This window comes from Hemiscyllium ocellatum, chromosome 8 (assembly GCF_020745735.1).
Source record: "Hemiscyllium ocellatum isolate sHemOce1 chromosome 8, sHemOce1.pat.X.cur, whole genome shotgun sequence".
NCBI lineage: Eukaryota > Metazoa > Chordata > Chondrichthyes > Orectolobiformes > Hemiscylliidae > Hemiscyllium > Hemiscyllium ocellatum.
This window is the reverse complement of record NC_083408.1, coordinates 32,693,711-32,706,868: the sequence shown is the minus strand read 5'-3', so window position 1 is coordinate 32,706,868 and position 13,158 is coordinate 32,693,711. Positions and strand designations below refer to the sequence as shown.

The 13,158-nt window shown below is 41.6% G+C and overlaps 1 protein-coding gene across 2 annotated transcripts in view; it reads left to right on the top strand.

Annotated features, from left to right (window-relative positions):
- The window catches only part of mgaa (MAX dimerization protein MGA a), a 105,196-nt gene that overhangs the window by 75,515 nt on the left and 16,523 nt on the right, over positions 1-13,158 (top strand). For both annotated transcript variants that reach the window (XM_060828800.1, XM_060828798.1), the window contains exon 23: positions 10,930-11,112. In XM_060828800.1, the coding sequence (XP_060684783.1) occupies positions 10,930-11,112 (183 nt within the window). The remainder of the gene's footprint in view (positions 1-10,929; positions 11,113-13,158) is intronic.

The following is a 13,158-nucleotide window of genomic DNA, read 5'->3' as shown; positions in this document are numbered from 1 at the left end:
ATTGCACCAATGGGCAAGAATAGTGGTATTTAAAGGAGGTGGCAGGTTTTGGTCTGTTGGCTGGAGCTGGGAAAGAACCATCTTTTCTCTTTTAGGGAAGATGTGCTATATCATGTGCCACTTAACTGGGCAGAGATATGTTTTTCTGCTAGATCAAAGATCTTGGGAGCAGAAGTCCTGCCTGATGAGGACAGCTGACCAGTCGGAATCCAGCAGCTTCATTGAATAGCATCCACCTCAGGCCTAAATTGTCGCTGGATCTCAGGCAAAATATAAACATTCAAATTAGAAACAGTAGTAGGCCACTCAGCCCCTTAAGCATGCTCTGCCATTCAGCAAGGTTGTGGCTGATCTCTTAATCCATAATCCTGTTCAACCGTGATAAATTTTCATCTCCCTACTTATCAAGAATCTATCTACCTCTGCCTTTAAAATATTCAGACTTTGATTATCATCCACATATTTATCCAATGACCATTTTAAATGCCCTTAAAGTTGGTGAGTCAACTACTGTTGCAAGCAGGGCATTCCACAGCCTTACTACTGAGTAAAGAACCTACATTCTGCACAACCTATTGCGCATTCTCCTCGTGTCGGCGTGGGTTTCCTCCCATAGTCCAAAGATGTGCAGGTCAGGTGAATTTGGCTATGCTAAATTGCCCATAGTGTTAGGTGAAGGGGTAAATGTATGGGTCAAAGGGCCTGTTTCCACACTAAGTAAATAATCTACCTCTGACTTGTGTCCTATATCTATGACAGCTCAGTTTAAAGCTATATCCCCTCATGCTAGCCATCACCATCCGACGAAAAAGGCTCTCACTGTCCACCCTATCTAACCCTCTGATTACCTTATGTCTCAGTTAAGTCACCCCTCAAACTTGTTCTCTCTAATGAAAACCACCTCAAATACCTCAGCCTTTCCACATAAGACCTTCCCTCCATACCAGGCAACATCCTGCTAAATCTCCTCTAAGCCCTTTCCAACGGTTCCACGTCCTTCCTTTAACTCGGCGACCAGAACTGTACGTGACACAGTTCAAGTGCAGCCGCATTAGAGTTTTGTACAGCTGCAACATGACCTCATGACTCCGAAACTCTACCAATGAAAGCTAACATACCATACGTCGCCTTAACAACCCTGTCAACCCGCATGACAACTTGCAGGGATCAATGCATATGGATCTGTCTGCTCATCTACACTACCAGAAATCTTACCATTAGCCCAGTACTCTGTATTCCTGTTACTCCTTCCAACGTGAATCATCTCGCACCTTTCTGCATTAAACTCCATTTGCCACCTCTCAGCCCAGCGCTGCAGCTTATCTATGTCCCTCTGTAACTTGCAACATCCTTCCGTAATGTCCACAACTCCACTTACTTTAGTATCATCTGCAAATTTATTAACCCACCCTTCTGTGCCCTCATCCAGGTCATTTATATAAATGACAAACAGCACCGGCCCCAAAACAGATCCTTGTGGTACACCACTAGTCACTGAACTCCACAGGTTGGCGCAACATCGAGGGCCGAAGAGCCTGTACAGCGCTGCATTGTTCTATGATTCCATGTCTTTTGAGGATGATAATTCCAAATACCTACCAGGCTCTCTGTTAAGAAAAATTTTCTCATCTTTATCGTAAATACATGATATCTTACTTTCAGTACTAGAATTTTCAACATTAGAAATCATTCTTTCCATATGCAAACAGTCAAAGCACTCTTGGGATATTAAGTTTCAACTAATCTTCTAAACTGCAAGAAGCCAGTCCAACCTTTCTTTATAATACATTGTAGCCATTCATATCTAGGAGACATTCACTTAATGGCTTCCAACACCTTTACACCCTTCATTAAATGAGGAGACCAGTGCTCCACATAGTATGTGCAATGGGTGCGTTGAACCCTTTTATTTTCTCTTAGACTAGACCATACTGTGGTTTCTTTGTTTAAACATTTATTCCATGCATGTATGGGAGATGTTCATAGTCAAAAATGTCAGACAGCTCAAATCTTTATTGTTTTAATGCAAAGAATCATCCCTCTTGATTGTACTATTGACATTCTTAATTATTTGAGCCAACTCTTCACCTTTTTACCTAGCTTCCTTTCCTTTCTATTGTAACCTTCAATATTTAGATCCCAATCTATATCATCCAGCAACCATGTCTTTGTCTATCAGACCATGGCACAAATAGAAATGTGTTATCAATTTATCTGTTTTGATTTAAATACTACATGCATTCAGTTACAGAGCCTTCAGTTTTGTCCTTTCATTATTTCTTAAGCTCTTTAGATTTGTACTGTCGTGATTTATCATTTGCCCCAAATATCTTTATCTGTTGTTTTGTCCCTATTCAGACTTTACAGCATTTCTCCAAATTTGATCCTTTGCCCCACTATTTAGTTTGAAAGCCCCCTTTTCCATAAGACATAGGAGCAGACATTAGACCATTCAGCCCATTGAGTCTGCTCCGACACTCAATCGTGGCTGATAAATTTCTCAACCCCATTTTTCACTTTCTCCCCATAACCCTTGATTCCCTTGATAATCGAGAACCTAACTATCTACGTCTTAAATATACTGAATGACCTGGCCTCCACAGCCTTCTGTGGCAATGAATTTCATAGATTCACCACTCTGGCTGAATAAGTTTCTCCTTATGTCCGTCCTAAAACTTTCCTCTAAGGCTGTGCTCTCCGGTCTTAGTCTCTCCTACCAGTGGAAACAATTGTTCATGCTATTCAGCATTCTGTAGTTTCAATTAGATTCCCCTTCATCCTTCTAATCTCCATTGAGTATAGACCCAGAGTTCTCAAACTTTCCTCATATGTTGAGCTTTTCTTTCCTGGGACCATTTTTGTGAACCATCTGAGCATGCTCCTGAACCAGTATATCCTTCCTGAGATATGGGGCCAAAAACTGTGCTAAATATTCTAAATGTGGTTTGACCAGAATCTTGCAGAGCCTCAGAAGTACATCCCTGTTTTCATATTCACATCCTCTCAAAATAAATGCTATCATTGCATTTACCTCCTAACTACTGACTCAATCTCCAACTTTATCTCGAGAGAATCCTGGACTAGAACTCCCAAGTCTCTTTGCACTTCAGACATCTCCATTTTCTCCCCATTTCGAAAACAGTCCATTCCTTGTATTCTTCCTACCAAAGTGCGTAACTTCACACTTTCTCATGTACTCTATCTGCCACTTTTTGCCCACTCTCCTAACGTGTCAAACTTTCTGCAGCCTCCCCGCCACCTCAGTGCTATCTGTCCCTGTACTTAACTTTTGTATTGTCTGCAAACCTAGCCAGAATGCCCTCCATTCCTTCATCTAGATCATTAATGTATAAAATGAAAAGTTGTGGTCCCAATGCTCAGCGTTGCGGAACACAACTTATCATCAGCTGCCGTCCTGAGAAGGAGAAAGTGAGGACTGTAGATGCTGGAGATCAGAGCTTAAAAATGTGTTGCTGGAAAAGCGCAGCAGGCCAGGCAGCATCAAAGGAGCAGGAGAATTGACGTTTCGGGCATAAGCCCTTCTTCAGGAAGGACCCCTTTTATCCCCACACTCTGCTTTCTGCCAGACAGCCAATCTTCTATCCATGCTAGCACCTTGCCTTGAACACCATGTGTCTTTATCTTACTCAGTAATCTCCTGTGCAGAATCTTGTCAGAAGTCTTCTTGAAGTCTAGGTAGATAACATCCATTGGCTCTCCTTGGTCTAACCTGCTCATTACTTTCTCAAAGAATTCTAGCAGGTTTGTCAGGCATGACTTCCCCTTGATGAAACCATACTGACTTTGTCCTATTTTACCATACACTTCTAAGTATTCAGAAATTTTATCCTTCACAATGGATTCCAGGATCTTGCCCATAACCGAGGTTAGGCTAAATGGTCTGTAATTTTTCGTCTTTTGCCGTACTCCCTTTTTAAATGGAGATCTCACGTGAGTGATTTTCCGGCCATCTGGGACTCTCTGATTCTAGCAATTCCTAAAAGATCACCTCTAATGCCTCCACTAGCTCTTCAGTTATCTCCCTTAGAACTCTGGGGTCTAGCCCATCTGATCCAGGTGATTTACCAACCTTCAAGCCATTCAGTTTTTCTTGCACTTTCTCCTTGGTGTTGATCACCATACTCTGCTCTGCCCTCCTCACTCTCTTGAATTTTTGGCATATTACTCATGTCTTCCACCATGAAGACTGACACATAGTAATTATTCAATTCCTCAGCTATTTCCTTGTTCCCCACTACTATCTCTCCAGCGTCATTTTCCAGCACCCCAATGTCCACTTTTGACCTTTTTATGTCTAAAGAAACTCTTACAGTCTTCCTTTATATTATTGACTAGCTTAATCTTCTCCCTCCTTATTTCTTTTTTTTTGATGCCCTCTGTTGGTCTTTGTAAGCTTCCCAATCCTCTAGTTTCCCACCTGCCCTTCAGCACATTAAATGTTTTAATTTTACTTTTATGCTATCCTGGACTTCCCTAGGTAGCCGTGGTTGCCTAGTCATCCTCTACCATGCTGCTTTTTCTTGGGATAAATCTCAGCTATGTCTCCTGAATTACTTCCAGAAATTCCTGCCATTGCTGTTCCACTCTCTTTCCTGCGCAGCTCAGAGTCCATTCTACCCAGCTCATGCCTCTGTAGTTGCCTTTATTCAGCTGTAATACTGTTGCTTCCGATTCTGTCTTCTCCTTTTCATAATTGAAGAGTAGATTCAATCATATTATGATCACTGCCTCCTTAAGGGTTCCTTTACCTTAAGCTCCTTTATTAACTCTGTCTCTTTGCACAACACTAAATCTAGTATTGTCTATACTCTGTGCTCCACCACAAGCTGCTTCAAAAAGTCATCTCGTATACATTCCACAAATTCCTTTTCTTGCGAACCACTACCAACCTCATTTTCTCAGTCCACCTGCCTATTGAAATCCCACATGATCCCCCCTTGCCTTTCCTACACGTCTTTTCTGTCTTCTGGTGTATCTTGCACCCCAGCTCCTGACTACTGTTTGGAGGCCTATACATAACTCCAACTGTTTTTTTTTTAATCTTTGCAGTTCCTCAATTCTAACTGCATTGATTCTATACCATCTGCCCTTACTTCGTTTCTTAGTATTGATTTGATTTAATTTCATAATTTCTTTAATTCCTTCCTAATAAGGCAACCCCACTTCCTCTGCCCATCTGTCTATCTTTTCGATAATATGTATATCCTTGAATATTCAGCTCCCAATCCGGGTCGCCTTGCAGCCACGTCTCCGTGATGCCCACCATGTCATAACTGCCAATTTCAATCTGTGCCACAAGCTCATTTACTTTATTCCTTATGCTGTGTGCATTCAGATATAACACCTTCAGTTTTGTATTAACTGTCCCTCTTCTCATTGTCATTTGTCTGTTCCATTGTGCTTGAAGTTTGAGAGTATTTGCAAACACTCTGTCCTATTTGTGTCTATGCTGGAGAATTTAATAACCTCTCTGAGTTCTGGACTCTTACTCCCAATAAATGACCTCCGCCATTTAGTTTAAACCCCTGCCCACAGCCCTAGGTATGCAATTCGCTATGACTCTGATCCCAGCACAATTCAGCTGAAGACCATCCCATCGGAACAGGTCCGTTTTTCCCTTGTACTGGTGCCAGTGTCCCATGAATTCAAGCCCATTTCTCCCACACCAAACTTTGAGCCACGCATTTACCTGCTTAATCTTATTGACCCTGTGCAAATTAATTCATGGCTAAGGTAGTAATCAGAGATTATTACCTTTTATTTGGTTCTGGTTTTAATTTAGCTCCTAGCTGTTCCTATTCCCTTAGCATTACCTTTTGCCCTAGTTTTACCTATGTTGTTGGTACCTGCATGGACCATGACCACTGGATCCTTGCTCTCCCACTCAAAGTTCCTCTGCAGCCCAGAAGTTAGGCCATTTGGCCCATTTGAGTCTGCTCCACCATTCAGTCATGGATGATAGATTTGTCAATCCCATTTTCCCACTTTCTCCCTATAATCTTTGGTTCCCTTGGCAATCAAGAACTTATCTATCTTTGTTTTAAATATAATCAATGACCTGGCCTCCACTGCCTTGCATTGAATTTCACAGACTCGCCACTCTCTGGTTAAAGACGTTTCTCCCTATCTCTGTTCTAAAAGATCTTGCCTTTTACTCTAAGGCTATGCCATCAGGTCCTTATCTCTCCTCCCAGTGGAAACATCTTCGCAGTGTCCACACTCCAGATTGTTCAATATTCTCTAAGTTTAATTCAGATTCTCTCTTCCCCCCCCCCCCCCCCCCACATCCTTAAACTCCATCGAGTAAGGTACCAGAGTCTTCAAATATTCCTCATCTGTTAATCCTTTCATTCCTGGGTTCATTTTCATGAAACTCCTATGGACCTGCTCCAGGGCCAGTACATCCTTTGAGGTATTGGGTCCAAAATTGCTCACAGTACTCTAAATGTGGTTTGACCAGAGCTTTATAAAGCCTCAGAAGTACATGCCTGCTTTTATATTGTAGTCTTCTCGAGATGAATGACAACATTGTATTTGACTTCTTAACTACCAACTCAACCTGAAAGTTTACCAAAAGAAACCTGTACTAGGACTCACAATTCCACTTGCACTTCAGACTTTGAAATTTGTCACCAGTTGGAAAATAGTCCATGCCTCTCTTCTTCCAGCCAAAGTAGATGGCTTCACACTTTCCCACATTGTACTCCATCTGCCAGTTCTTTGCTCACTCTTCTTAACCTGTCTAAGTCTCTCTGCAGCCTCCCTCTCTCCTCAATACTACCTACCCTTCCACCTTTTTTTTTATTATCTGCGAAAATCATTTTTATTATAGCCAAAATCATTCACTTTCTTCATCCAGATCATTAATGTTTAAAGTGAAAGTGGTCCCAACACTGACCCTTGCGGAACATCACTGGTTTCATCCTGAGTAGGACCCTTTTATCCCCACTCTCTGCCTTCTGCCAATCTTCTATCCATGATAGTTGCTGGCCTGTAATACCATAGGCCATTATCTTACTCAACAGCTTCCTATGTGACACCTTATCAAATGCCTTCTGGAAGCCCATATAGATAACATGGCTCTCAATGGTCCAACTTGCTTGTTATCCACTCAAAGAATCTTAACAGATTTGTCAGGCATGACCTCCCCTTGATGAAACCATGCTGACTTTGCCCTATTTTACCATGCATTTCCAAGTATTCAGACATTTCATCCTTTGCAATGGACTCTAAAATCTTACCAGCATCTGAGGTCAGGCTAATTGGCCTATACTTTCCTGTCTTTTTCCCTACTCCCACCTTAAAGGGTGGGTTACATTAGCGATTTTTCAATCTTCTAGGGCTCTCCCTAACTCCAGTGATTCCCGAAAGATCACTACCAAAGCCTCCTCTATCTCTTCAGTTATGTCCTTCTGAACTCTGGTGTGTAGCCCTTCTAGTCCAGGTGACTTACTCACTTCCAAAACTTTCAGCTTTTCTAGCTCTTTCTCCTTGGTGATGGCCACCATATTCATCTCTGGTCTTCCACACCCCCACCACCACTCAACCCCCCCCAATCCCCTGACTCTGTTGACATTTTAGGATATTACTCGTGTCTTCCACAGTGAAGACTGACATAAAGTACTTATTCAGTTCCTCAGCCATCAATTTCCAGGGACCCAATGTCCACTCTTGCCCCCTCTTTTTGCTCTTGATATAGCGAAAAGAATTCTTGCAATCTCTTTTAATATTATTGGCTCGCTTTCCCTCCTATTTAGTCGTCTCTCTCTGTATTTCTTTCTTCGTTGTCCTCTGATCTTTGAAGGCTTCCCACTGCCCTTTTCCACATCATTTGCTTACTCTTTTGCTTTTATGCTGTCCCTGACTTCCCCGGTCAGTCATAGTTGTTTCATCCTCGCTTTCATATGCTTCTTTCCTCGGGATGAGTTTTTGTTTTGTTTCTCAGAAACTCCTGCTATTGTTGTTCCACTCTCTTTCCTGCTAGGCTCCTCTCCCAGTCAATTCTACCCGGCTCCTCCGTAATGCCTCTGTAGTTGCTTTTATTCACCTGTAATCCTGTTACACCTGAATTCACCTTCTCCTTCTCAAATAGTTGAGTAAATTCTATCATATTATGGTCACTGTCTCCTAATGGTTGCTTGGCCTTAAGCTCCCTTACCAAATCTGCCTCGTTGCACACTAAATCCAGAATTGCCTGTTCTGTAGTGGACTGCACCACAAGCTGCTCTAAAAGGCCATCTCAGAGACATTCCACAAATGCCTTTTCTTCTGATCCACTACCGACCTGATTTTCCCAGTTCACCTGCATGTTGAAATCCCCCATGATCATTGTAACCTTGCTTTTCTTACTCGCCCTTTGTATCGCTTGGTGTACCTTGTGTTTCCAATCCTGACCACTGCTTCGTGGCCTGTAGGTAACTCCCATTTGATTTTTTTTCCACCAGTTGGGATCCTCAACACTACTCATGCAGATTCTATATCATCTGACTCTACTTAGTTTATTGCTACTGATTTGATTTCATTTCTTACTAACAAGGTAACCCCACCCCTCCGCCTGGCCTTTTTCAATAGGATGAGTATATCCTTGGATATTTAGCTCCCACTCCTGGTCCCCTTTCAGCCACACCTCTGCCCACTGCATCGTACCTGCCAATTTCAATCTGTGCCACAAGCTCATTTATCTTATATTTACCACGCAAATTCGGATACAGCACCTTCAGTCCTGTATTGATCATCCCTCCTCTCATTGTAATTTGTTTATCCAGTGTGTTTGCAGTTTGGTTCTTAACCCTTTCCAAACACTGTCCTAATTTGTATGCTGGAGACTTTAATGAGTTCTCCTTTCTTTTCATTTTTCATATTTTTCCATTCCCTTGGCTGTTAACCTGTAGCTGCTTGGACTGTTACTCTTCCCTTCCCTTCCTCCCCAACTTCCTAGTTTAAAGTCCTGTTGACCACCCACTTACCTTTTTCACTGGTCCCAGCTCTGTTCAGGTGGACACGTCCCAGCTGTACAGATCTTTCTTGTTTCAGTACTAGTGCCAGTGACTCATGAAAAGGAACCCCTCTCTCCCAATCAACTCTTTCAGCCATGTTTACTTCCCTTATTCTCACATCCTTATGCCAGTTTGCATGTGGTTTGGTCAGTAATCCAGAGATTATAAACTTTGACATGTTCTTTAATTTTTAGTTCTTGATAATCCCTAAACAGGTCTTCTTACCTAATCTTGTCTATGTTGTTTGTATCGACAAGGATCACAACAACTAGATCCTCTCACTTCCTCTCCAATATCCTTTCAAGCCAGTCCTGGACTCTGGCACTGGGCAGGCAACATAATATGTGAATTCTCTATCCTGCTTACAAAGGATATTATCTATTCCTCTAATTATAGAATCACCTACAATTACCACTTGTTTTCTGTATTGTGTCCCTCCTACTACCCTTTTTTACTCTCCCATTTGGATGAGCTCCTGGATCATGCCGTGGTCAGCTACCTCACCCATCCTGCAGCCCTCGCTCTCATCCAAACAATCAAAACAAAACCCCAAGCATGTTTGGCATTTGCAATGTCTGAAGAGTTCTCAATGCTGTCCCTGAATTCCCTTCCCTGCCTCAAAATGCAGTCACACCCTCTCTCTATTAGTGACCAAATCAGAAGACCCAATCTAAAAGAAGTGACTGCCAAGTTATTCCAGTTATTTTCTTCCCTCTGGATGTGTTATAGTGCATCTAGTGTGACCATGGGAAACCATTCTATCAGCCAAAGCTGCTGAAGTAGTAAAAACTTTATGCAAACATGTTTGCCCCGGATCTCTCAAGAATCATGGAGCTCACATCTGCTGCAGCCATGTCACATCATTTGCACATATGGTTCTGTGGTTCAGTTAACTGCCTCGATAATTTATTCAACTCTTTTGTTTCATGCTTTTATCATCCCTAGCACAAGTTCCTGTACTGTTTTAAATCTTGGGAAGATAATATACCTTAACTACTATAGCAGTTGTCATCTTCACTTGCAGTAAAGTTAGAATTAATTTTTGGAGGATGAGTTGAAAATGAACACCTCCTTCTCTTCCTCTCTGAATTCACTTACACATCAAACTTTCAGCATTCTGTCCCAAGTTGCACTCTGGTGCAAGGTCACAGAGAATAATGAGGACTGCTGTGTGTGGGGGTGTAGTCAGCAAGGGCATGGTTGTGGCTGTCAGCAGACATTCCTCGTCCCCCACCTGTTTCCTTGTCGTGATCCATATATTGTGGGCTTCCGTCAGCCCACTGCTGGATTAGTATCACTTGTGGTGAAATGAATCTTTTTCAGGGATGTTCATCGGCAACAATTCCTCAAGTTTCTTTCCACTGATTTAATTAGGTTAGAGGCAGGAATGTACTAAGAACCCAATCTGCCAAATTTCCACTTAAGTGTCCCCCACTGCCAATCATGCCATGGGGAGGGCATCAAATTCTGCTGATTGGCCAATAGTAATAGCATAAGACTTTTGTCTCCATATCTGTGATACAACAAGAAGTTGATTGAAAGCACAACCTGCAAGTCAGCAAGATCACAGTGTGTTTGAGAAAGGAATAGAGAAAAATTAATGATATCAAAATAGAAAATTAGATTTGGAACCAAGAAACAAGAATGGGTTGCTTTCCAAACAACAGTATTTTTCATGGATCTTATCCCACCAAAGTGCATGAGAAACTTTAAAAATCTCAAATTTTAACTTTTTTATTGTATGCTTCTAAAGAAATATGGCCTCCATCATCTTGAATGCTTCTCAAATTTTTGTGATATTTTTCCAAATATTGGATCAAGATGAGGATTTTATCCTGGATCTTATCCAGGACTACAAGTAAGGTTGCACTAATGCAGCATTCATTTAAGACTGTTTCTCTTCTTTTGACAGATTCTCCAGTCTCTTCTGTCCCCTTGACTCCTGGGAGTTTGCTAATGATGCCACAGGGTCAGGTGCTGACTTTAAAAGGCCCACTTGTTTCTGGTGAAAACCCTGTCTTCACTGCTGAAGGACTTCTACATGGAAACCAGTTGTTACCCAAGTGTGATGACACAGCAGGGGCAAGGTTTGCAGGTAATACTTCTGAATTTTGGACTGGATCTTGCATTCATTCTATTATTACAAAATTATAGTGTTACAATAGAAAAGACTTGCCTGAGGACTGGACAATAATGTGGTTCAGTGTTTCCATCTTTAGGATCTAATTGATAATCCAACCAGTGTATGAATTAAACATTTCTCTCACATATTAATTAGTGCAAGAACTGACTGAAAGAATTGTGTACACAAATGCTGATCTAACTTCAGTCACAGGTAGGCATTTGAAAATGGAATTGTCACACAATTGCACTGTGTTTTTGGAAGAAAGGAAATCTCTCAATTTGGACATAGTTGACTTGGTGTTAGGTGCTTAAGCTGAAAATGTATTCCGTTCCAAGCATTGACATGCTTCCATAACACTGAATTTATTTTTAGTTCATAAACATTATAAATGGAGGCACAGGGCATAAAATCAAGTGGTTGTCCTTTAAGTGAATGAAGTGAATATGGTGCTTCTTCACAGTAGTGTTGTCTTATCACTCCTGTGATTGTTGATTTGCACTCAATTTCCATACCTTAAATTAAAATTCTTTTACTCTGTCAAATCTTTCCATGTCTATGCCTTTCTCTAATCTTGCAATCCTAAATTGTTATGTTGTTATGGCCACTCCCTGTTTTTTTTTTAAGCTGCTCTTGTAACTCCACTCCTTTGACTGAAATCTGATCACCTAATATATCTGAACATGACTTGTTGTGAAACACCAGGTTAACTCCTTTAAAAGGTCTTGGGTCTTTCTACTACATTAAAGGTACTATGTAAATATATGTAGTTCTTTGGAATTAATACACACTATCTTAACCCCAGGGTTGTGTATATGTGAGAGGAAGGCAGTTCATACTTCAGAACTTGGCTATGTTCTACACTGCCCTGTTATACTGGCACTTTTTATTTGGATTCCCATCAAAACTACTTTATGAAAAGTCATAGAGTCATAGAGATGTACAGCATGGAAACAGACACTTCGGTCCAACCCGTCCATGCCGACCAGATATCCCAACCCAATCTAGTCCCACCTGCCAGCACCCGGCCTATATCCCTCCAAACCCTTCCTATTCATATACCCATCCAAATGCCTTTTAATTGTTGCAATTATACCAGCCTCCACCACTTCCTCATGTAGCTCATTCCATACACGTACCATCCTCTGAAAAAGTTGCCCCCTTAGGCCCCTTTTATATCTTTCCCCTCTCACCCTAAACCTATGCCCTCTAGTTATAATCTCAGCAAGAGGCCCAGCAATCACTTCTCTAGCTTCCCACAGAGTTCTAGGGTACACCTGATCAGGTCCTGGGGATTTATCCACCTTTATGCATTTCAAGACATCCAGCACTTCCTCCTGTGTAATATGGACATTTTGCAAGGTGTCACCATCTATTTTGCTACTTTCTATATGCTCCATATCCTTTCCTACAGTAAATACTGATGCAAAATACTCGTTTAGTATCTGCCCAATCTCCTGCGGCTCCACGCAAAAGCCGCCTTGCTGATCTTTGAGGGGCCCTATTCTCTTCCCAAGTTAACCCTTTGGTCCTTCATGTATTTGTAAAAACCCTTTGGATTCTCCTTAATTCTATTTGCCAAAACTATCTCATGTCCCCTTTTTGCCCTCCTGATTTCCCTCTTAAGTATACTCCTACTTCCTTTGTCCTCTTCTAAGGATACACTTGATCTATCCTGTCTATACCTGACGTATTCTTCCTTTTTCTTAACCAAACCCTCAATTTCTATAGTCATCCAGTATTCCTTATACCTACCAGCCTTCTCTTTCACCCTGACAGGAATATACTTTCTCTGGATTCTTGCTGTCTCATTTCTGAAGGCTTCCCATTTTTCAGCCGTCCATTTACCTGTGAATATTTGCCTCCAATCAGCTTTTGAAAGTTCTTGCCTAATACCGTCAAAATAGGCCTTTTCTCCAACTTAGAACTTCAACTTTTAGATCCGGTCTATCCTTTTCCATCACTATTTTAAATCTAATAGAATTATTGTCGCTGGCCCCAAAGTGCTCCCCCACTGAC